The 25,841-nt window shown below is 36.9% G+C and overlaps 1 protein-coding gene across 2 annotated transcripts in view; it reads left to right on the forward strand.

Moving 5' to 3' along the window:
- Window positions 1-25,841, forward strand: part of CFAP43 (cilia and flagella associated protein 43) — a 73,370-nt gene continuing 47,529 nt past the window's right edge. For both annotated transcript variants that reach the window (XR_012498434.1, XM_019725074.2), the window contains exons 1-10: window positions 1-169; window positions 1,548-1,801; window positions 5,811-5,907; window positions 6,965-7,132; window positions 8,832-8,982; window positions 14,374-14,533; window positions 17,756-17,823; window positions 19,595-19,726; window positions 21,650-21,766; window positions 23,801-23,881. Coding sequence is in view for 1 of the 2 variants with exons in the window: in XM_019725074.2 (XP_019580633.2) it covers window positions 102-169; window positions 1,548-1,801; window positions 5,811-5,907; window positions 6,965-7,132; window positions 8,832-8,982; window positions 14,374-14,533; window positions 17,756-17,823; window positions 19,595-19,726; window positions 21,650-21,766; window positions 23,801-23,881 (1,296 nt within the window). In the remaining variant the exon portion in view is untranslated. The remainder of the gene's footprint in view (window positions 170-1,547; window positions 1,802-5,810; window positions 5,908-6,964; window positions 7,133-8,831; window positions 8,983-14,373; window positions 14,534-17,755; window positions 17,824-19,594; window positions 19,727-21,649; window positions 21,767-23,800; window positions 23,882-25,841) is intronic.

Here is a 25,841-nt window from a genome sequence, read left to right on the forward strand (position 1 = left end):
TCTGCGCTGGCTCTGCAGCTGGGGCCTCGGTGTAACGGTTGCAGACCTGATCCGGAGTCCAGCGTTTGCTGCCAGGGGACCCGCTCAGAGAAACGCGACCCATGGCACAAAGCCGGGAGCTAGAGGAGCGCCACTTGGCCATCCCTGGCAGCGCGTCCCTGTCCGTGAGGTGTGGCGCCGCTGCCCCGCGACTGACTTCGGTCTCGCGGAAACTTCTGACCTATATCCCTTCCCTACCATCTTCTTCCTCCCATTCTTTAGATCTGGTCTCTCCCGGAAACTTCGACCTCTTCTCAAACCCATCTCCTTCGAGTAGACTCCCTCTCTGTGTGACCCCTTCTCTCCATCCCTTTATTCAATGACCGCATCTCCAGTTGTCTTTCCCCGCACCCCCGGCCCCCAAGTTTCCCGCCCCTCTCTCACCCAATATTGCTCTCCTCCACTGTTCCTTTCTGCCTCCTCTTTCTGGTTCAGTATTGCTGTTAGTGATCCGTTTCCCCCAGACCTTTCATAAGTACCCCCCACTCCCACCCCATCCCAATGACAGCCCGTCCCATTCTTGTAGTCTTTGGTGATTTCCCCCCCAAATTTACGGTCGTCAATCCCTTCCTCCTAACTGCTAACCACTAACTTGGGATTTATTTGCTCTTATAGTGGTCTTTGAAAAGCATAAAGCGCTGCACAGATAAAGGTGGTGTTTTTTCCCTTCCATATTCTAGACTGTTACCTGCTCTGTTCCACACAGCATACTCCGCCCGGTCCTGGCTGTACTCTCCAATCTCTTGAAGTTTCTTACCAAACCAGTGCCCTTCTCTTGCCGTCTCCACCATCTATCTTTAAGGATATCTTTAATATTTAAATAAAACGAGAATTTCCCCTCATCTCAAACTCTCCTAACTTCTAGCATACACCCACCACACACTTCTTACTTAAAAGTATGTTGCTTTTATGTTCTAACCTCCTCATTCATGTTGACTTAATTCCTTTTATTTTATGCCTTTTTCTGTGTTTTTAGATCTAAAATATGGCTAGCCATGCTTAATCTTTGTAAAAAGGCAAATTTCCTACTCCACTTACAACCACAAAGCAGGCTGTCATATTCACAGTGTTGTTGTTTTTTAATTTATATTTTAAATCAAAGCTAATTACAAAAGAAAGGCCCAGGATACACCCTGTTTTCAATTAGGGTCAAGCTTTTCTCTCTGCTGTTTTCATTTTTTCTTTTTTCATGTATACAAGACCCCAGAAATCCTTCTGAGACTTTCTCAGGTTTGATCAGAGAATTTGCTTCACTGAAAAAGTTCTCTAAGAAGGAACTTGAGACCTATAGAATTTTAGGTTTACATTTAAATTTCTATAGTGCCTGGACTCAAGCTGTCCTCACAGCCAGTATAAGTGTTCTTTTATCTCAGAGATTATTTTGGGCAGAAAGGGTGAAAATAGGATAGATGTGTTTCAAAGATTTTGGTGACCTTTTGATTCCTTTGTCAAAAAAAGAAAATATTTCAAATGTATTATATTGATGGTGACATATCTTTTCCCTAAAGATGGGTGCAAGGATTCCCTAAGCAGAATGTTCATTTTGTCAACGATAGCACCATTTGCTACCCTAGTGGGAATTTTGTGATATTTATTAATATTGAAACCAAGAAAAAGACTGTACTCCAGTGTATGAACGGAATTGTGGGCGTCGTGGCAACTAATATTCCTTATCAAGTTGTGGCTTTTTCTGACCGGAAGCTAAAACCCCTCATCTACATATACAACTTTCCTGAATTGACCAGAAGGACCAAATTAAAAGGTATCTTGTAAGACCCTTCCTCTGCCATAACTGAAAGATTTTGTTAGAAGATGTAACCAAATCTAGTTCTTAAAAATGAAGGTTTTTTTGGAAGAGGTGTGTGTGTGTGTGTCTGTGTGTTTTACACATTTTTAAAGAAGGAATCAGGCTGATCACAAATGATTAAGTGGGCTAGAGTCTTGCTACTCAAAGTGTGGTCTGCTTGCCTCCTACAGTGGCATCACCTAGGCTGCTTGTCATAAGCGCAGAAACTGCTCTCATCCCAGACTTACTGAATTAGAATCTGCATTTTAACAGATTCCCCAGGTGATCACATGCACATTATGCGTGAGAAGCACTACCCTAGAAGACTCATTTACAGCACTAAATGCAGTTTGAAAACTTTTTCCAGAACAATCTTTTCTTTCCTGATGATTTATTGAAAATCTAGGTGAATTGATGTGGCATAACTTGTAAAGATAAGTCTCCGAGCCTCAATTTTCTTTTCCGTGAAATGGGAATAATGGTAGCATCTACAGTTAAGGCTGTAGTGACACTAAATGAAATTATATATATACATGTGTCATATATGACATATGTCATGTATATAATATGTCAGTCAATGTTACCTACTATTTAAATTATCATTGACTCATTCTTAGATACACCTGACTCAGATGGGGCTACTGTACATCTACTGGAGTCTCCATCTCATGAGCCCCTCATTTAACACATCATAGACGGAAATCTCAGCGGAGCGTAAGGCTGATCTTAGTTCTGTAGCCTGGTGGGTCAATATGTTTTTGGGTCAAGCCAGGGAACTTTACTATAATTTAACATCTTATTGGTGGGAAATTTGTGTTCTCACAGATTAAAACAACTTTCAAAACATAACCCATTCATACAGTGGGAACTGTGTGTGTGGATTGTACCTACCCTTCATCTTTAAAATTTCTCCAGCTTGGTTATTTGGCTATAGCCCTATCCAAGCAACTGAAAGGTAAACCAAACCAATAACCAACATTCATATTGAATTAAACTCTAAAGGCATTCACAATAAAATTAGGAATAAGTTATCAAAGACACCTGTTATTACCAGTATTATTTAATATCAATGTGGAAGTTCTAGCCAATGTAACAAAATATGAAACTGAGAAAAAGTATAGCTATGGGAAAAGAGAAAATGGGTAATGCAATAGTCTACTCGGACCAATAAAAAAATGCTCAATAAGATGCTGGTTTCGAAATGAATATCCACGCAATTAGAAGATTTAAATACTTAGGAATAATTCAGAGAAGAAATGTGATTGACGTCAGTGAAGAAAACTACAAAAATCACTGATTTAAAATATTTAAATATATTAGAGACATTCTCGGATGGAAAGCCTGGTTATTATAGATATATTTCTGATACTCTTCACAGAAAGTAATTCATAAGTCTACCATATGTTTTACAGAGCCAAGAAGAGTACTTAAATGAAATGATTTGAAAGTTCATCTGGAAGAACAAAAAGTAGAGAATGGGAATAATTTGAAAGAGAACAATGGCAAGGCAAGAGGGCTTTTTTACCATGAGGATGCTATAGTAATTAAGAGTGTGGTATTGATGCAGGGATCACAGGATCAGTGAAAGAGTTGCAGACTGGGGACAGATTCTAGAATATACTGGGGATGCCAAAAAAATGTGGGCACATGACTTATATTCATCTTTTGTTATTGGTTTATATCAAGTATTACAATTTTGATACAGTTTTTTCCTTTCTTAAAATGTATACATTTTTTTGGTCCCTCTTATTATAAAGCTAAGTACATGATAAAAGACACTCCTACACACACAAAAAAATAGATGATATGGATTATTCAACAGTGGTGTTAGGAGAACTATTTGAACAGAAGTATCAAATTAGGTACCCATAGTATACATCAAAACATGTATCAGCCGAAAATAAGAGTTCCATATCAACAACAAACCCATTGAAAAGTAGAAGAAAATATGGTAGAAAATTGAAATGATTTTTGGATGAGGAAGAACTTTTCATAGAAAGGAAAAAATTAAAAATAGAAAGATTGACAGATTAGATACAAATTTAAAACTTAAGGAACATCAAAAGTACCATGAAAACTTAAAAGGCAAATAAACTGAGGAAAATATTTGGAATGACTATGATCAAATATTTTCAGAGCATTTATGAAACAATTAGAAAAAAGACAAATATCCCATTAGAATAATGGAAAAGGAACTTGCCCACACCACAAAATACATATTTTTTTCTTTAACTGTAACTTTACTTTTTCTGGCTATAATAATCATGGATTAAATATACATAATTCATTTTAAAAAATGAAACTTGGATCATACATAGTATTACTCCTATTAGTTTGTTGTTGTTGCATGTTATTGAGCATTTTATAATTAATTCTTTGAAAATGTGAATTTTAATGTTTGCATAATCACTTGATGGGATATTTTAACTTATTTAACCATATTCATGGTTTTGGAAATTGTAGGTTGTTTTCAGTCTTTTGCTACGATGACAGTGCAACTCCTTTGCACACAAACCTTTGACCATATTTCTGATTACTTCCTTAAAAGTGAATTCTAGGTCTTGAAGTGGGTTTGACTGAGTCCGATAGAGTAAATATTTACTTCCCAGAATGATTGTATCAATTTATACTCCCACCTTTAGCAAAAAAGTGCTACCAATTTCACTGCACTCTGCCTATCAAGTATCGGCTTTAAAAAAACAAAGTGACCTTAATAAGCAGAAAAAAATCTCATCTTGGTTTAAATGACACTTTTTAAAATGACTATTGAAATAAAACATTTTTGATATTTAAAAAATACAAGCTTTTTGTTTGTTTGTTTGTTTTTTGGTAGATCAGACTATGCTAAATAAATTCAATAAATGACCAAGTTTAGCATTATATTGTGGTCAATTAAAGTGAGAAGGGTAAAAAAGCAGGAAACAGAGCCATTAAAAATACACAGAAGTAGCAATAAGGACATGAATGTAAAAAAGACAGGCGTAGGACAAGGCAAGGAACAGCAGATAAAGGAGAAGGAAAACCAGAGCCTCACATGCAGGGAGGCAGAAGCAGACACTTCCGTTTTAGCATCCTCATGATACACGTTTTAAACACACTGTTGCTAAGACTTTTAAAGTCATGTTTCATTTCTTCAACTCTGGTACGAATGAGAATAGAGCTTTTTGTAGTGCTTCTAAGAACTGGAGAATATTAAGCGAAGGGCCAGATATGGCCTAAGGTATAGAGATATGGAAGTAAGCTATTAGGTTGGTGCAAAAGTAATTGCGGTTTAAAAGGTTAAAAACAATTGCATTCATTATTGTTCAGCTTCAGCTTCAGGTGTACAATGCACTGATCAGGCATCTCAACTACAAGTTTGTGTGTGTGTGTGTACTTACAAGAAGCGGAGCACAGCATTAGGAATAGAGACAGTGGAAATGTAATGTCTCTGTGCAATTTCAGAGGGATAGTGGATGGGGGCAGAGGGTTTCACACAGTGTGAGGGATATAAAAGATAAACGTCTAAGTATTACTTTGTCTTGTGCACCTGAAACTAATAAAAAAATTCTAAAAAAAAAAAAACAATTGCAAAAACCACAATCACTTTTACACCAACCTAATAGAACTATTACATCTCCCCCAAGGTATCTAAAGTTGTTTGAATAACTTCTAATTACAATGTTCCACATATTTATGGACTGTTTTATGGATCTTGGGTCATTTCAAATCACATTGGGATATACATGGTGCAGTGTGCTCAGTTGCACCTTGAAGTCTCGAGAAGGTGAATTCATAGTCTTAATTCTAATATCTTTTAAAAATGGATCTTAACTTTGCTCTTAACTTTCTGTTCATAATGTTAGAAATCAGCCAGGAGATCTTATTTAAAGAGTTAAATGTTTTTGGATTACGTGAAAATTGTTAGAAAAGGGAAATGAACTATAGACTATAGTTAATCTCAGAATATGATCATTAGTTCCTTGTAATGGATTTTATATTTTAGGCAATGTTCTTCTGGACTACACTTTACTTTCGTTCAGTTACTGCGGCACCTACCTGGCTAGTTACTCCTCTCTCCCTGAATTTGAATTCGCCGTGTGGTAAGTTCTAGCATTCTGCAGAATTCCTTTCATTTGGGTTACATTTCACTTGTTATAGGAATTTACATAATACCTTTACATTGGGTTACTTGTCCTTCTGGATTTTATCACAAGACATATACATGAAAAATCTGAAACAAAAAAAAATGGAAAGAATAAAAGCCCTAATCATAACATTTAATATAGTTACTAGTTGTAGGCATAAAATTTGGTAGGGCAAAAGCTAAATGAGACCTAAATTAACTATCATCTTTCTCTTTTTATTGACGTATTATAGTAATTGTTTCCTTGTCAGGTAAAGAAAACATTTGTAAGTTTCATCTTTTAAAAAAAATAATGGTACCTTTGAGTCATTTGCATATTTCCCACTAATGTTAAAGTTAAGATGGTCTCTATATTAAAACTCAGTTTGAAGTAGTTGTTTTTAGAGACATTGGAACAATTATATGTTCAGAGAGTGGAACATTGTACCACCTTTTCCAGCTGTACAGGAAGTACCTGTGCATAAGACACATCTGGGTCATTCCATGTGGCCAGCTTCAAAGCTGCACTCACGCTTTCATCCATAGTATAAACTTCAGGGGAGCCTTGTTAAGGGGAAGTGCCAAATGTTCCAGAAATGATTGAGGAAACGCCTTACATATCAGTAGATGATCAACTGGCATCAACGTGTACAGTACAGCCAAGATCTCTGGAGTCCTCATATGTAGAAACTTAGACACCTACACTTACTTTTCAGCAAGTGCGACGATATATTCCATTTTCTCAATTTGGGTGAGTTAAATACAGATTTAATAAGGAAGATTAAAATAGCCTTGGCAGCATATGACCGAATGATGTTTAAAAAATAATTGTTTTACTTTCTTAGGTACAGTATAACGATAAGCATGATTATTTATAAATTTGATATTAATGTCATAGTTGTTGTGTATAATAATGTCATAATGTATAATAAATTAAGCCTCAATTTATGTAAATTGTTTTCAGATAATTAAATATTCTCAAGATAATGAAATTCAAATGAATTATTTTTCACCAAATGCAATTTTTCTCTAAGGAACTGGGAATCGAATGTCATTTTGTGCAAGAAGTCACAACTCGGTGTGGATGTGAGCCAGATGACTTTTAACCCCATGAACTGGCACCAGCTGTGCTTGTCAAGTCCAAGCTCAGTGACTGTGTGGACCGTGGAAAGAAGTAACGAGGAACATTATCTCAAAGCAAAGTAAGAGACTTCATTACAACACAGTAAAGTGGTGGTCTATATTTGCATTCATGTAATGTGATTGGATCAATTTGATGAATTAAATGGTTTTATACATACATTTTAAGTTATAATATCTTTCTATATATATAAAATGACCTTGGAGTGGTTGCATTTCAAAAAGATTCTCTATGACTTGATTTCCCAATGAGTTTCTTGTAAATATCAAGTCCTCCTAGAATTTTTTCCAGCATGATTTAATTTTCCAAAATTTTATTTGTGCTTACTGTTTCAAAACATGCCTGTTGTATAAAAAGAATGGTTATGACCTTTTGCTCCTATTACTTTGCTGTCCAACTGGAATTTCAAACATAAGAAACGTTTAGCTATGGAGATTGTATACATAGATTACATACCTTCAGCCACATTATCTACAAACAAAAGGGTAGTTGCGTACAGTAAAGTCATGGGAGTTACCTATTTAAATAGAACTGGGTCAAAGAGAAATACTGTGACCAATGTCCTGGTAATGGCTGATGATAATGGTATTTTTGTTGAAAAGAGTTCAAAGACTCGAGATGCCCCTGAACTGACCATACTCCCTCAAGTCAAAGACTAAAGAGATGTTGGCCATGTACATCCATGAAATTGCAATTTTTGACAAATTACCTTCTTAAGAGAAATGTAAAGCTTGTAAATCAAGTTTTGTAAATGCAGAACCCCAAGAGAGGGCACTTCTTTCTCCTCAGTACTCGTTATGTCTCAATTTCATTTCTACAAGCACCCTTTGAATAGCCACGTCTGGCTCTAAGCAGAGTTGACAACCCTGTAGGCCATGACTCGAGCAGATCTTTGCCAGGGCGGGCAAGTAATTTATCATACACTTCTCTATTTTTGCTTCCCTTGGATATTCTCTTCTAGTTCTGAATGCTGAGTTGTGGTTTTTCTATAAGCAAAGTGAGTGGATTTCCGGTTCAGAATGCAAACAGAATACTTAAGCTTCATATTTGAGTAGTAGGTACTGTTTTACATGATCATTTTGCAAAATTATTCATCATTTATTAAACATAACCAAGGAGGTTTTGAATTTAATGCATGAAGCCATGAATTCTCTAAACTCATCTTGATAGCCATATTATGGATTAAAAGTAGATACATGGTAAATTTGAAAATGAATTCTTGATACCAGGGGTCACAAAGGTAGCTGAATACAACCTACATATATGTTCATTTTGGCCCATAGTATTTTTTACTTGAATTGATTGCCAACATAGTAAACTTGAGAGATCTTCATAAATATCCAGATTATGATATTCTCTTGAAATTTTGGAACCAAAATTTTTCACATGTGAGCAAACACCCTCGTGGCTGGAGCAGAGTGGTGCCTGCCACTTTTAGGAGGAAAAACAATTTCACATTTGCCACAATTGCCACATTGCCACACTTCACCTGCCTGACCCTGTCAACGTTCAAATTTACAATCCTGCTTTAGATGTTAACTTTGGAAAATTTTGAAAATCCCTATGTATTTAACTTTTAACTGTGCATTACTTCTCCTTTTATGATATATATTTTAAAATCTATTTGACTTTTATCTGTTTTATTTTGTTTCTTTTTTTATGTTATAACACCTCTCCACCTTGCTCACCAACAGTATACAGCAGTTACATTAATGACGAGTTTCTGCTGATCTCATTATTCCGTTTCTTTTTTTGTGCAGGTCAATAAAACTACCTATGGATGATGGGTCAATTTTTGATGAAAAGGACTTAATTTTCCCCAGCTCGTTGCCAAAGGATCTTATCTACGGACCTGTGCTCCCACTGTCAGCCATTGCTGGGCTAGTAGGCAAAGAGGCAGAAACTTTCAGGGTAATTATCTGGCACCTCGTCCTGTTTACCTTCCCTTATCCTGCATGAGACCTGCAGGATAAAGAGGATCATCCTGGTTTTTAATACAGATTCGCCCTGGAGACCACAAGAGATGAAGACTCTGGAGTTTCGAGTTTGGGTGACTGGGAAAATGGTGCATTGCTGACTGGAACAGGGAGCCCAGATGTGATTTCAAGTTGGACACACTGAATTTGGGATGTGGGGAATGCATCCAGGTGGAGATGCCAGGTGGAAGTTGGCAAAGTGGGCCTAATGTTAGAGAGAAGTCAGGGCTGGAGACACACAGATGTCAGTCATTCCCACAGAAGGGCCAGTGGAAGCACTGAGGGGAGGCTTGTGGTGAAAAGGAGAGAAAGTGTGTCAGGGAAGTGAGCCAGAGAGGAAACTGAGAGCCAAGAGTTAGGAGGAAGAAGGGGAGTCTGAGAAGGAACAGTCACAGAAGTAGGAGCAAATCAAGGAGAGAACAAGGCTATGGAAAACAGTGGAAGGAAGTTTCAAAAAGGAGTTTGTCAACATTTGCACATTCATTCTTTCATTCATGCAATAGATTTATCAAGTTCCTTCTATGTAGTAGGAGCAGTTGTGGGCAGTGGGGTGATAGGGTGACCAACCAGGCATAATAATGCCTGCCTCAGAGCTTACATTCTAACAGGAAGACAGAGCAACAACACCAAAGGAAAGAAATGCATTGAATCATTGTAAAATGTGATAATTACTATAACAGGATAAATGAGGGATGAGGTGATGACAAGATTAACATATGCTGGTGAAGGAAGGCCTCTGAGGAGATGACGCTTAACCTGAGACTTAAGGACTAGGAGGTGTTACTCATGCTACGGGGTAGAGTGTTTAGGCAGAGGGGGAATTGCATGTGCAAAGGTCCTGGGGGAAGAAAAGTTCAGTATGTTTGAGGAGCCGAGAAAAGGCCTGTGTAGCTAGAGCACAGAAAAGGGGGGAGTCAGGGGTTGTGAGGTGCAGGTGATGTTGAGAGGGAGGCAGGGAGCAGAAGTAGCACATGTAGGGCCTTTGAGATGAAGGTAAGGAGCTTGATTCTAAGCCTCTCCAATCTGTATTATGCTAATGCTTGTGTTAAAGCTCCAAGCTGAGGATAAAAGAGATAAAGGTTCCCAAATGTTTTTGACTACTGCAGAGAATTAAGCTGTAGATGGTCAAAATAATTCAATGTGGTAAGTAGTTTATTAAAAAAATCTCTGGCAAGCAAGAGAAACGGTTGTATGCTTTGTGTTTCCTCTAAATCAGGGGTGTCCAAACTTTTTCAACGTTTTTTACCAAGGGCCATATGCGGTAAAATACACAAACAGCCGGGCCACTCACTCAAGGTGAAGTGCTGAAGTGTGTATTGCCTCACCTGGTTTATTTAAGTAAACTAAATATATTTTTGGAATTTGCTGCGGGCCAATTAACAATGGATCGCGGGCCGCAGTTGGCCCGCAGGCCGCAGTTTGGACACCCCTGCTCTAAAGGATGACACTCGCTTTTTAAATTACAGAAAATGACTAATTCCTTTTAATAGCACAGATCTTGTCTTGGAAATACAACCACACTCAGCCACAGTGGGGCAGCAAAGTAAACACAAATAGATCAAACATCAGGGTTTACAACTTGAAAAAATGCTTTTCTATATTTAGTATATGATGGTTAGGACCCCAAATTTTCAACTATCTCAAATCTTTTTCTGTAGTAAATCTCTGTAGGAACCCTCATCTTTCACATTTTGCACCAGCATGATAAACCCTACATAAAACACTTAAAATTCAGGCAATTGTCCTTATGATTTGAAAAATGCTATGAAATGCCTTTCTTAAATACTTAAATATGGAGTTACCATTTTTAAAAATGCTCATAATTAAACAGATATCTTTATTTCCTAGCACTTTTGTACTCAGTGCATTTAAACCTTTTTCTGAAAACAAATTTAGTGTTAAAGTTTGACATCTCTAAATCATACAACGAGTATTAATAAAGCCATATATACACTTTGCATTTAAATTAGAAATTAACTTTCCTAGTATTTATTTTTTCATTTTATAGGTAAAGAAGGTGAGAAAAATGGCTAAAGCACTAATTAATGTTTGTACAATGAGTGAGAGCATAACCAAAAAATAGATTTCAAATGTCTTGATTCTGCATCTTCCTTTGAATAGCATTTTTTGTGACTGAAGTACCAAAGGCAAAGAAATGAATAATGACTTGATCTATATAAGAGTCTTAAAAATTGACCAGCTGTGGACTTTTACAAAATGACAAACATTAAATACTCCCATATCTCTCTTGTAGCTAACACTAGAAAGGCATAAATAGGCCTGTGTCACATTACCCAACTTATTTAGGGCATTAGAAAGGGAATCTAGTAGTAGCATGAGGGAAATCAAAGGCAGATGTTATCTGGCCAGAAATTGGATCCAAGACAATGAATTTAATCTCAGGTATCCAGTTTCTTTTTTCCATCTACCTTTTTTTTTTCCTTGAAAAAAAAAGCAACAAGTTGTTAAATACGAATCTCTTTTATAAACTCAAGTATTCTGAAACATATTTATGTGTTTATATTTTCTAAAGCGATATTAAGTTGGACTCACATGTTTCATGTTTGGTCTTCAAATGACCAAAATGTTTGGTTTATGATTCCAGAGGACTGAACAAGGAGATGGTGTTACCAACAAATATTTTTAAAGACTGTTGGCACCTTTTCTTTTACAATTCTCAAGTTTTTTTAGAATTAAAAAGCACAGAACATATTTATTGATAAAAGGAAGTAATAGGAAACACAGGTTTACCCTGAAGTAAGAAAAGCCATGGGGTGACCAGTTAGCTCAGTTGGTTAGAGCGTGGTGCTGGTAGCACCAAGGTTGCCGGTTCGATCCCCACATGGGCCACTGTGAGCTGTGCCTTCCTCAAAAAAGAAAAAAGCCACATACAATACTAGTTTAACATTCTAAGGTCATAAAATTCCAATTTTTAATCCTCACTTTCTGTCGCATATGCAGATTCACTAGTGTGAGAACCAGATGTGTGTGTTTTTAAGATTTTGAGCCCATTGCTATCTCAGGAAGAATCTGTTCCTCTGTGATTTATAGTCTAAGGATATATGTCCTCAAGACAGCCCAAGAAACTTTTAAACAATGGTGATTATATCACGGTGTTCAGTGAGTAATTCTTTTCTATGAGTTAGGTCTCAGACACCACAAAAATGTCATTAATTAGCAGCAGTTTAATCCATTTGGGTAGTTTTGCCCCTTTTTTTTGGTTTACTGGGTGGCCACATTGTTATTCAAGTATGTATTTTCTAACAATCCAAGGTATGAGGACATGAAAAAGACCAACTATACAAAGTTAACCTATCCTTTTCAAAATTATCGTGACGATTGCTCCTATGTATGATTTCTGTCTTAGTCATGTTTCAAGGTCCATCCCAAATGATAATTCTCTGTACTTCCTTCACTCCACCAAGAAGAACCAATTGCTTTCTTATGCTCGTGCCCATAATATTTAAACACTCCTCTACTCTAACCTACCATGTTTTTTGATTCTGGTATTTGTTGATATTACTTCTTCCTTCAATTGGTGACTGTCGTACTGAGAAGACGAATTCCTTAGGACTTGGCACAACACTCAATAAATGTTTGTTGAATATCAATTATGCAACAAATTTATATCAGTTGAGAATCTAGCAGAATTGGTTACTTTAGCAGTTTCAAACCTGCTGTACATTGAAACTACACACCTTTTCTAAATTAAAAGAGGAGTATATAATATACATATTATTCAATCAGTTGAGTATGTTTAGAAAGGTGGCTTGCATACATTGGGAAGTTTTGAATGGAAAACTCACTGTCTGTATGGTGTGAAGTATTCCCCAACTGTGGAAACACTTCCAACTTACCCTGCTTTATTTTTCTCTACAGCACTTTTCAATACATATCATTCTATATATGTTACTTCTTAACTTATTTTTACTCTGTTTCCACTCATCAGGATGTAAGCCCTATGAGGGCAGGGATTTTTTTGTGTTTTGCCCACTGCCACATTCCTGTGCCAAGAGCAGTGCCTGGAATGTAATAAGTATCCAATAAATACTTGTTAGATGCATGAATATATGAAAAATAAACATAGAACTCGCAAGGAATTTAACAATTCTGGTAGTTTGCCCAAAGGCTTATTAAAAATGTTGTCTGTTCCTGTGGGTATAAGGATGCCTAAAGAAAACAAAGACATTATGTTGTAGCTAATGCAATTCTAAATAATATTAATAGCATAGCATAACAAGAAGCTCAGATATTCCTAAACATTGTGTTCTCAATACAAATTAAACAAACAAATGTAAGTTAGTATGTTTAACTTGTTTAAATAGAAAGAAAGAAGTGCCATATTACCGTATCCTGAATTCAGAATCTTAAATCGGTGCTGGGATGGGGGGGACGGGGCATGCCCAGAATAACTGTCACAGCTATCTTGACCTTGAGGAAGGAGAGCAGGTGGTCCTAGGCTTACAAGAAGGCCTACTCTGTGCTGACACAAACATTTACAGCTGCAGGGGCATCATTCTGAGTATTACTGCCTAAAGCAGCAATCAACAGACTACGATGGCCCCAAACTAAGAATGTTTTCTATACTTTTTAAAGGGTTGTTAAAAAAAAAAAAAAAAAGGATATGTGACAGAGATCTTTGTGGTGTTCAAAGCCTGAAATGTTCACTCCTTCGTCCTTTACAGGATTTGCCTTAGATCTTTGGTCCATATTATTTTCAGTCCTCAAAGCCAGCTTTTCTTCTACATATGTCCCATAAATTTTTCTTTGAGTTTTCCAGGGAATCAAAGTCATGTAGGAGGTCTCATGAACCAAATTAGAAAGGCCACCAGAAACAGACAAGAGCCCCTCTTCTCATTCCCCATGAAAGCTAACTAAGCAGAGAATCTAGGCCAATCCCTCCATAGCCACTGCAGGAAAAGCACATCCATGCCCCCTGCAGAACGAGGAGGGAGAAATGGTGACAAAAGTCTTCCTCAGAAAGGGTGATTGTAGCTAGACAATAGCTTTCTTAGATTCAAGATACAAAAACAGTCCACCAAGAAACAGTGTAGAAAATATTACTCAAAACTTTCACAAAAATCTGTGACGCTAGAATTCTGAATGTGTTGGCAAATATGACTTTTTTTTTTTCCTAGTAAATTAAAATGTAGTGAGAGAACTGGAGGAAGGAAGGAAGTTCCCTTAGCTCTTGGCAAATGTACCAATAAATATATGTATGTCCATATTTATTTGATTCCTGTTGGAAATTGTTTTAATGGGTATTTCTCTGGCTCTTGTGCCATGATTGTTGTCTTAACACAAGATTTCTAATCTTTCCCTGAAGCCCAAAGATGATCTATATCCTTTGCTTCACCCAACTATGCACTGCTGGACTCCAACAAATGACCTGTATGTTGGCTGTGAAGAGGGTCATCTTTTAGTGATTAATGGAGAAAACTGGAAGGTGACTATACTCAATAAGATAGAAGACAGACTCCCAATGGGTAAGAACCTGTTTTGTTTCGTATTTCTAAAAGTGTAGCCATTCGTGATGGTTTTTTTATTCGAAGATGGACGTTTTGTTTCCAATTTTCCTTTTTTAGAGACATCTTTAATTCCTTCTTCTCCTTACTCCTGTAGTTACCAAGTCCTATTCCTTTTAGCTAGCTAATGTTTATTAAATGTTCTATGCTCTAGGCATTCTGCTATCACTCAAAATGGCAGATTTCATGTAATTCTCAAAAAACATTTACAGAGATACATTTTTATATCCATGATATAGATGAGGAAATGGAGGCATTGAGAGGTTAACAAATGTGCCTGAATTCACAAAACTGGTAAACCATGGAGCTGATACCTGAATCTGGTCAACAAGACTTCAGAGTCCAAATTCTTAGCTACTATGTTCTATCCTTTCCCCTACATATGCCTGTTTTGTTTAATAAGCTAATCATGTTCTTTCCTGCCCTCTCCCCCTCTCCACCCCCTTCTCTATAATGGTCTTCTCTTTTAAATCCAACTGCCATCTTGAAAATTACCTTTATGTTGAGTGGTTAAAATTCATAAGAGAACCTATCTATTTTCTTTAGGTCTGGTGTACATTCCTGGTCCTGTCAGCTCTGGCCAGAGTTGGGCCTCAGTCACAGAAGGGTGTAGGTATAGACTCTTCGAGAAGGGAGCATTGCCAGGGCAAGCTCCCCAAACCTGTCCAATGCACCCTCTATTCCACTTGCTCTTATTATTTCACATCTTGATTTTTGCAGCAACTTAGGACTGACTTCATTGACCTTAGTCTACAAACTGACCCAAACCAGGCAGCTCATCCCTGCCAAACTGCCCTTTTTGAAGACTATTTTCAACATGTTATTCAAGGACTGCTCTGCCTTGATTTTAAGCTCTCTTTAATCTGACCCTACCAGCTCCATTGGTATTAGTTCCTACTATTCCCAAGTGTGAATTTTCTGTCTAGCCAGTCAGTTCTTCCATCTCATTTCAGACATGCCTCCTAGCTAATTCCTGTGACACTTTGCTCTCTGAATCTTCCAGTTCCCAGCTCAAACACCACATCCTACAGCAAGTTTTCCCAACTGCAGGGTCCTTCATCTGCTCCCTCTCCCCTTCCTTGGTTCACACTTCACTGATAAACCTGAGACCACAAGGTTTGACTTTCCTCCCCCAGCCCCACTCTTCCCTTTGCTCTCATTTGTACCCTCCAGGCTTAGTTCGCTCTCTAATCTCTCATCCACAAAGCCATCCTACATATCTCTAAAACGTAAGCCTCTTTTCTGGCCTGCCTTTCCAGTGTCACCTCCTCCCACTTGAGCCTTTTTAGAAGTCCTCATCTTTCCTGTGGTCTCCCCCAGTTCTGCCTGGTGCCATTTCCAATTACCTTTGTCTGGGATGGCCTCTCTTTCTTGTCTACCTGGTGAAATTGTCCTCTGTCAATCCTTCCCTGTCCTCACCCCAACCTTCAGGCACAGTTGGGTGCCCCTGTCTGGGGATCCTTCAGACTCACTGCTTTGTTACAGCCTCATCCTGTGCTGTGACAATGCCCCAGTGCATGTCTGTCTTGCCCATAGTCATCAAGTCTTGGAAGTCAGGAACTGGGTTTTACTCATTCCTTGGTTCCTAAATGTAATCCCAGAGATTGCTGCAGAGTAAGTTAGCACCTACATGTGTTTGTAAAATGAATTATCAAAGAGTGTTTCTCATCTCCAAATTCCTAGCACACTTGTAATATGCTATACACAATTTAGGATTTAATCATGGGTAGTCTTATATTGTTCACTATTTCCTTCCTGTATACTGTTTCTAATAATTTTCATGGTTTATTATAAATGCTTTGGAGTAGACATTTATCTAGCCTCTATAATGTGGAAAACACTATGCAAGGTGCTCCAGAGTTGACATAGATGGCAAATATATAATCTCATAATCTCTACCCTCCAGGGATTTATGTTATTAAAGAGAATACGACAGGTAGTCATGTAATTCCAGCCAGGTAAGGTTAGGATCATTTCACTGAGGGAGAACGTCACAAAGTGCTGTGGGAATTCAGAGGAGGGAAACAGGCCAAATGAAGGTTTGTTAAGTCATTTTGAAGGTGGCATTTGAAATGGCCTTGAAGGATGGTTTCGCAGGCAGGGTAGGTGGACTTTTGGGCAATGATATCTGTGTAGACAAAACAAACGTGGGGAAGGTGGAGACACAAGAAGTGGTCCAATTTGTCTGGAGCATCAAGTTTTACACAGGTATAGCGGGGAATGAAGGGACGTCGATGCTATAGCTAACCTTGTATGTCCAGCTAAGGTGTATATACTTAATATATACACCTATACTTAATTCAACTGATAGTGGGCAGACATCAAAAACTCCTAACTTGAACTGTGCTTGGGGAGATTAATTTAGCCATCATTCAGGAAAGGACAATCCTCGAAGCTGGCGGTATTCCTCTAGGCAGCAGGCACCTAGACTTGGGGAGGAGTCATGAAAAGCTGGGCTCCAGTGGTGGTTGGATTGGGAAAAACGGGACGGCTGGGAAGTATATCGTCCTTGAAAGAAAGGACAGTATGCTTCTTAGCATCTGGCAAAATGCCCAACATGTAATATGCAGTAAACAAATAATTTGATGGACGCCATCTGAGCTTTTGATCTTGTAGTTCTCATGGTTTATCTATATAACAAATAATATGCTTTTATTTTCCACCAAGGAAAATATTTATAATTAACATATAAGGGCAATATATGTTACAACATCCAAAGGCAATATTTTATTAATAACAAATGCTCTAAGAGAACTTTTTACTTTCTTTTATCCACTGAGCTTTATTTACTAAGGTATAAATTTACATACCATAAAATGTACAAGTCCTAAGTGTACAGCTTGATGATAAGAATATAGTTTCTTTTTTTCTGGCCTCTTAAACTCTCTGACAATGCTTTCCTAAAAAAGAAAAAATATTTACTAAATAATCCTACGATATTATATAGATCTGATGATACCAACCTTAAAAAAACTCATGTGATTTTCATCAGTAATCATTACTAAGCAGTTTTTATTATTCATTGTTTGGGAGGTAGAGCACATATTCTAATATGAAGTTGATTTTTAGAAAAAAAGTTTACAAAGAAATAAATAGTCCTAGGAAAGCAAATGAAATTAATTGCCTTGTATTGTACTTTTAATTATGTGTCAACTGTTTTATCTTGTTTTCCTTTTCCAAAAGATGAAAGAAATTTTATCAGTCCAGCCACCTTGGCATATCAGAAGGGAGGCGTCCTTGCTTCTGGAATTGTAATGTATTTTTTTTTCAAAATTAATTGCTTTCAAGAAAATATACAGTTTCCATTTGCTGCCATTTATTACTATGAGCCATAATTTGGGATGTCAGATTCTATCAGATTATTAACTGAAATTGTGTCCTCTTTGGATGCTATTATAAAACGTTTTATTATGAAGAATTTCAAATATATACAAAAGTAGCATCACAGTATAATAAACTACCATATATCTATCTTATTACAAATAGGCAAAATAAAATTTTAAAAATTCATGTTCCCTCCTCCCCCCCAAAAAAACCTCCTAATGTATGTCACCCAATTCCATGCCTGTTTGTGCACTTAATATATTAGGTTGTCAGGCACAAATGTAACCTTTTGTCTAAGCTTCAGCTTAGCCTCTTGTGTGTGTCCATTTCGCTTTCCTGTATCATATTGTTATTGTCTATATCAGAATTACTATTAACAGCCTTCATTTACTTGGTGCTTGTTTTGTGCCAGGCACCACGTTAAGTGCTTTGCTTGTATTATCTTATTGTTCTTCACAACAACCCTGTCAAGTAGAAACTATTGATGAAGGAACCAAGTCTTACCGAGTTCATTCAGCCTCAGCACATATGAAAAGTGGTCAGACCATGTTACTTTTCCGTGCTCTGGTAATCAATGCTAAGGTTTGGAGCCAACCTAGACTAAATTCTCAGGTATACTGGGAGCTGTCCCAAGACCACTGTTAGCTTAATCTCTTCCGTTGGCACAGAATATATCCCCAAAACCCTGAGGGTACCTAGGCAGTGAGGTCAGGGTGAGAGATGTAGCTCCACCAGTGAGAAGCAATCTGGAGCTCATAAACTCAACTTGTAATCCCCTACCCCTAACCTTACAATGAATGGTACCCACCTCCTACATTTAGTCTGCACTTGTGGCCTTTTGTGACTCTTGTCCTGGTATTTTCTTCAATTTTGTTTAAAGGAATAATTGGAGAATCTGCTCTGTTGAGGGATAGAGAGTGATGACAAGCTTAGATAAAGCACCTTGCATGTTTCCCTTCCCAGGTTCCAAGTGTCTGAACCCAGCCATCTCACAAATGCCTCCTTTTAGTTATACTGGGGTCTGATCTAGAAATGATGGATGAATTTGTCCAAAGCCTCTTCATTATTGTAGAATTAACTCAAATTCCTCATGAGAATAGTTAAATCAACCTAAATCTGGTTACACCCAAGCAATCAACTAACCAAGCAACCCATTTTTATTGGATACTTGCCATGTTTCTAGCACTGTGAGAGAAACTGGACAGGAGAATACAAAGGAAACAGCACATTACCTACCTTTGGGTCATTTAAGGAAATAAGAAATGCACAAAATGATTAAAGAACATACATTAAGACTAGTGTACTTACTAAGACTAGAAGTAAGGAGACTGCCATATATGCATACAAGCCCCACAATAAACTCTGCCTCATTTGTCCTACCTCCTATGTAATAAAGAATGTGATAAGAATATAGATGCTAGAGAAGTTCAAAGAAAGGAGAGATCAGTAAAATTTTAGGTAATTGAAAAAGATGTCACAGAGAGATAAAAATGAAACTTGACCAGGAAACATGGTTACAAGTTACCTAAATAAAAATAAGAAGACAGTAGATTCTAGATAATGTAAACATAGATGATGATTCAGAAAATAAACAGTAGGTGGCAATCAATAAGCTTTAGCTTGTCTGATGAGGGAAAGTATACTGTGCATTGACTCAGACTGATTTTCTGCATTTATTTCATTGTTTTTGGTCTCTAGGATGGCTTTGTGTATTCTTTTATTATTAAGGATTCATATTATAAAGTAGAGGATTTTCTTCAGGTTGAAGGGCCTGTGGAGCATTTGATGTTTTCTCCCAGTTACAAAAAGTTGCTGATTCAAACAGACAAGGTATGCTAGATGATGATTTCTTAATATGAAAATTTCAGATATTATTATCATTGCATGACAGGAATAAGGGTAGAATATGCTGCATAATGATATTCTACTAGTCAAGACTCTTTAAGTTGCAAATGAAAAAAAAAATTTTAAAGGCCTTAATAGCGAAGAGATTTTTGTTTGTTTGTTTGTTTGTTTGTTTGCATGTAACTGAAAGGGCAAAGAGTTGATCTGAATCCAGGGCCTCCCATAATACCACTGGCCTTGTTTTTCTACTATCTGTTGACTCCCTTTCCTCTCTGCTGCTCCCCTTCCCATGCAGCCTTTCCCCTGTAGTGTCACGAGAGCTTCCTGTAACTCAGTATATCTTTCTATCTTTTCAGTGACTCTGGTAGAAAGATATGAGATGGAAAAAATGTCCTAGAATCTAGACTCATTGTACTAAGTTGGGTCACCTCTCTCTCCATGGGTCAGTCACTATGTCCACATGGATTCTGAGCTCTGATTGGCTGGGCCTAAATCACATGCCTACCCTAGGACACTGGGTAGAGTCAACCCACCCAAACATAGACTGAGATCTAACAGCCGAGTGAGTATGTTTGAAATCCAGAGAGGAGAGAAAGTTGGGCAGAGGCAATATTTAAAGAGATATTTTTCAGAACTGATCAAAGACATGCATTTACAGATTCAAGAGGACCAGTGAATCCCAAGCAGGATTCATAAAAAGTCATCCCCACTTTGAAATTAACAAAGTGAAATTGTTGAAAACGAAAGATAAAGAGAAAATCTTAAAAGCAGTCAGAGAGGAAAAAAAGATTATTTCAAAGGAATTTCAATTTGACTAACAGCTGATTTCTATGGGGCAATAATATGACTAAGAAATAATGACTATATCTTCCATGTAGTGCACAGATCAGCAAACTATGGCTAAATCCCCCAGTAGAATGTAAGCTCCACGAGAGCAGGGACTTTTTGTCTATTTTGTCCTCTTATGTAGCCCCAGCATCCAGAGCAATGTCTGGCACAGTGTATCCATTTAATATTTATAGAAGTAATAAATGAAAGGTAAGATCAGTAAATACCTACCAGATTTCAGACTCTACAGAATTGTATTTTTTATATAAATAAGAACAAAAAATATTCATGTTCAACTCAAATAAACTTGAAGAACTTGTGATTAGTAGAAAGCAGACTTCTTATTGCTAGTTAAGTGACAGTAGCATATTATAGTTACTTGGCAGAGATGTATAAATGTATAACTTACGGGACAGATTTTTTTATTTATTTATTTTTTGTGTGTGTGAGGTGAATTTGGGAGCTGAAAATGGTAAACAAGTCATAAAGTGACAGCTTTGGTCATACCTCCACAATTACCACAAAGGCTTATTAAAAGTTTTCATTAAAGTTTTCATCTACCATGATCTAGTATGTGATGGAATTTAACTCATCTTAACAACTTTTTCCACATTTTCCAAGTTTTTTGCATCAAATTATTTTTAAAGTCAGAAAAAAAGCTTTTTGTTATGCTTTACAACTTAAAAAACAAATGCTTGGAATTGGAGAAAAGAAGGAAGTCCTATTTATTGATTATTTTAAATGATGAATGAATCAACAACAAAAAACAAATCAAGCATCTAGATTTTAAATTCCTCAAGGTCAGGGCCTTCCTAAATTGATCTCTAATATTCCATCACCTATCCTTACGTAGAGCTTTGCTCACAGTGGGCATTTAATAAATATTTGTTGAACTGCCCACACAACAATTGCATTAATTTTCTTTATTTCTCTTTCTTTCTTTCTTTCTTTCTTTCTCTTTCTTTCTTTCTTTCTTTCTTTCTTTCTTTCTTTCTTTCTTTCTTTCTTTCTTTCTTCTTTCTTTCTTTCTTTCTTTCTTTTTCTCTTTCTCTTTCTTTTTCTTTTTGATATGTTTAACAGGGATCTGTTTATATTTACACTTTTGGTGAGGAGCCAACCTTGAATAAAATCCTAGAGGCTTGTGATGGGAAATTTCAGTCAGTTGACTTTATCACACCTGGAAACAAATACTGCGTGGTAAGGAATATTTTATTGTTTCACAGTAAGATTTAAAGATGAGATTTTGGAAGTTCATGTGCAACCTGATGCAAATAAGAGGCAGAGGGTATTCTTGAAGATGTGGTAGAAATGCCAACCACTTTCATCATTAAATCTACTCCCCAGTTAGAATGACATCATCATATTGGGATTCCGTAACATTAGGGGTCTGCAAATGGCTAAAGTAGTTGAACTTTTAGGGGCCATCCTGTTTGTATTCACTATACAAACTTTCCAAGCCAAAACTTTAAACACATTCATTGCTAATGAGTCATCAACACTCGAACTATTAGTATTTATCCTCTTTCAGAGTGATGCAGACCTATATGAGTATCCATTAAAATTTGGGGAGTTCTAGCAAATAAAAAAAAATATGCAGGCTATAGAATAGGTAACACATCAGGTGTCTTCCAATCTTGAGATTCTAATCATATGATTTTTCTTCCAGGTGTTCTCTGGTAAGAATTATGTCTATTCTATGGTTGTTTCAATTCAATTAAAAATACCATACAGTAGTTTCTTATTTTGGATTTAGATACTTGATCCATATTTTTATGTTACCCACTCCCTAATATTAAAAAACAAAACAAAACAGCACTTAAATTATATGACGTTGTAGTTACTTTAAGCTGCTTTCAGCCTTGACCCTGTGAAAGAGTAAAAATTATTTGTAAAAATGAACAATGTGACCTTTAGGTTTCCAGTCCAGCATATAAAGAGCTTTACAAGAAAATAACTAAACAAATTTAAAATCAACAATTCTTCTTAGATTCATCAAAGAATTAAAGTCATAGGGAAAACCTCTGGCCCCAAAATTATAGTGACAGACTGGCAAATACAGAGAATCACAGCTTTTGGAGAGATGCCCAGAAGTAGAAACCACCTCTGGAGCCAGTACCAGGGGGACTACAACTGAACAATCAGCACATCTCAGACCTTATTTAAGATGTCTCATGGAAAATCCAAAGACAAAACAGCAGGCAAATTTTTTTTTTTAAAAAAAGGATGCCAGAGGAGGCAACCAAGATGTCCTTCATTAGGAAAATAGATAAACAAACCATAGTGCATCCACACAATAAATATTATTCAGCACTAAAAAGAAATAAGATATTAAGCTATGAAAACACATAGAGGAACTTAAATGCATTTTGCTAAGTGAAAGAAGCCAATCTGAGAAGGCTATACAATTCCCTCCATGTGACATTCTGGAAAAGGCAAAACAATGGAGACAGTAAAAAAATCAGTGGTTATCTGGGGTTCAGTGGGGAGAGGGAGGTGAGGGAGAGATGAAGAGGTGGAACACAGAAGATTTTTAAGGCGGTGAAACTATTTTGTATGATACTGTGATGGTATATACATGTCATTATGCATTTGTCAAAACCCATAGAACGTATAACACAAAGAGTGAACCATAATGTAAACTATGGGCTTTAGTCAATAATAATGTGTCAGTACTGGCTCATCAATTATAACAATTAACCACACTAATGCAAGATGTCCATAATAGGGGAATTGTGGAGGAGAAGGTATGTACAACTCTGTACTTTCTGCTCAAATTTTCTGTAATCCTAAAACTGCTCTTAAAAGCAATGGCTATTAATTTTTTTTTTAATGTATTATTTTCTATTTCTAGGCTCATTCACTAGGCAATAATCCCACTGAATTTCCAAGTAACTTTTATTTCAGTTACATTACACATAAAAAATTCTTTCACTTGTTTAATTTTAATTGGTTTTTATGTCACTCAATTATATTAAAGATAATAGTTAATATTTGTTTAAATCAGAAGTATTGATGTTGAGATTGTAAAGTAATTATAATCCACACAAATAAAATGAAATTTTATACTAAATCATCTGAGTGATTGACATATTAGAAAGGGATTTTTTAAAAAAGTAAAGAAAAAAAAGAAACAAAGAGGAAAAGAAATTGGAAAAAAAAAAGGCATTTAGAACATGCTTCCATAGCAGTCTTATTTTCCATTTAGCGTTTTATTTTTCTTTTCTTTTACAGACACTCACACATTCAGGGGAAGTTTGTATTTGGAGTATGGAGGATGGTGCTTGTGTCAGCAGAATTTATCTGAAAACCTCAGTAAGTGTGCCTTATAAATGGACTTTAAAAAAATATATTGATTTCTAATCCAAACTGCTTTTTCATATTCACATGTCAATAGTCTGTGGCAATATTTGTTACCAGATGCCTTATTGCATTTTTGCTTATATATTTAGAATAATTCCATGGTAAATATCTCCTAATGTCTTACTAACGTCCCTGAACTAATCACTGTGGACAGGGGGATGAGAAATGTTAACTGGCTTAAGCTTAGCCCTAAAATTGGGAGTCAGATCTATTCCACTCAATGCTGAAAATAGGAGAGAGGTGGATATTCAAGAAATTTTCTAGAGGAGGGTGGGTGTACGAGTGCTGGGTGGCGAATCATAGTTTCTCACAATACCTGCCATAAGGTGGCCATAAGGTGATACTGTTATGTCTGCCATGTTCTCAGTGCATTTTACATAAAATACTACTTCTAAAAATAAGAGGACCAAACAATGGTAATACAATGTTTTATTAAATTATCATCATTTGCTGTATTACACAGTTCTAGATGAGATACTGATTTTGGTAGTAGGTAGGGAAGTTATCTACAATCCTTCCTTTCCCTTTGTAAAAGTAAAATCTCAATGATAAAACAAGATGAAGCATCATGCTATACATACAAGGAGGATTACAGAATGCAAAAGAGACGTAATTCAGTGGGATAAATAAAATTCACCCCAAATGGTAGAGATAAAAATTCTTACCTAAATGACTGAAATATGAGTAGACTCCACAACCTGTGTGACAAAGGCTTATATACATTTACTTTTGTTAAAATTACTAGAACTAGTAGAGGTCTTGAAGTTCATCTGATCACATCTCCTTTTACAGAAAAGAGCCATACAGATGTTTAACAACCCACCCAAGGGCCTGTATAATCAGGACTGACCTTGTTCTTCTTGGCTAAGGAGGGAAATAGGCACCATTGGAAGGTCTGCTTTCTGCTTCAGACATCTTCCCTTTGCCTGACCAGAGGGGAGAGATTCCAACAACTTTCACAGTTAACCTGACAAACCTTCACTGAGCTTCAAACCACGCGTGGTACACTCATGCGTTTCAGCCCGCACTGGGGAGAGTCGGCGGTTTTTCCTCACGGTGGAGGATACTGCTGCCCTGTGGGGAATGAGAAGCAGACTGACCCAGTTATGCTGAGGCCGGGTCTCCCTGCCTGAGCCCGGAACTGTGTTCCCCAGGAATGTTTTAGGTGGTGCTCCCCAGAGACCCTGGCCCAGCACTGTGATGGCAGGATACCTGGATCCAAGCTTCCCTTGATGGCGTCTGTGAGGGTACATGAGACCCTCCAGATATTGCTGTATATTTTTAGCCTAGCTCACTATTGCCCTGGAATGGAGGATAATTTCAACTGAATATTTTGAGAATGCAACATAAACGCACATAAACGCACACACAGCTCCCATAAAGTCTTTCAGTTTAAAAACAATAAAAAAACCTCATTATTTTGTTTCTAGTGTCACACTGAGATACCACAAAAGACTCAACTGGGTTAAGCCTTGGAAAATTCACTTTTTAAACTAAAACAAAACTTCCTCAATTGGGAAACCGTGCATTCTACTGAGGCAGGACACCTGAGAGCTCGTCTGAGCTTTGACACCAGCTCTGGGATCCCGGCACAAATCGTTGCTCTTTTCTTGGCCTCCATTTCCTACTCTGTGAAATGATTCTCTCCTAAGATCTTTCCTATCTCTAACGTTCTATGATTTTATTCAAAACAACCTGCAAAGTGTAATTTACAGAGGAATGAATCTGATTTCTTAAGTGTCATGAAAGCAAATTTAGTCTCTTAGACATTATATTCTGTAAACGACTATGAGAGAAGCAGGAATCTGTGATGCATTTCTTTGGTGACTGAATACACAGTCCAGTGATAATGGTTATTTTCTGAAATCTTCCTCAGTCATATCAGCAGCCCAAGATCTACCATTATCCAGCA

The sequence above is a fragment of the Rhinolophus sinicus genome, linkage group LG07, assembly GCF_036562045.2.
Source record: "Rhinolophus sinicus isolate RSC01 linkage group LG07, ASM3656204v1, whole genome shotgun sequence".
In the NCBI taxonomy this organism is placed as follows: Eukaryota; Metazoa; Chordata; class Mammalia; order Chiroptera; family Rhinolophidae; genus Rhinolophus; species Rhinolophus sinicus.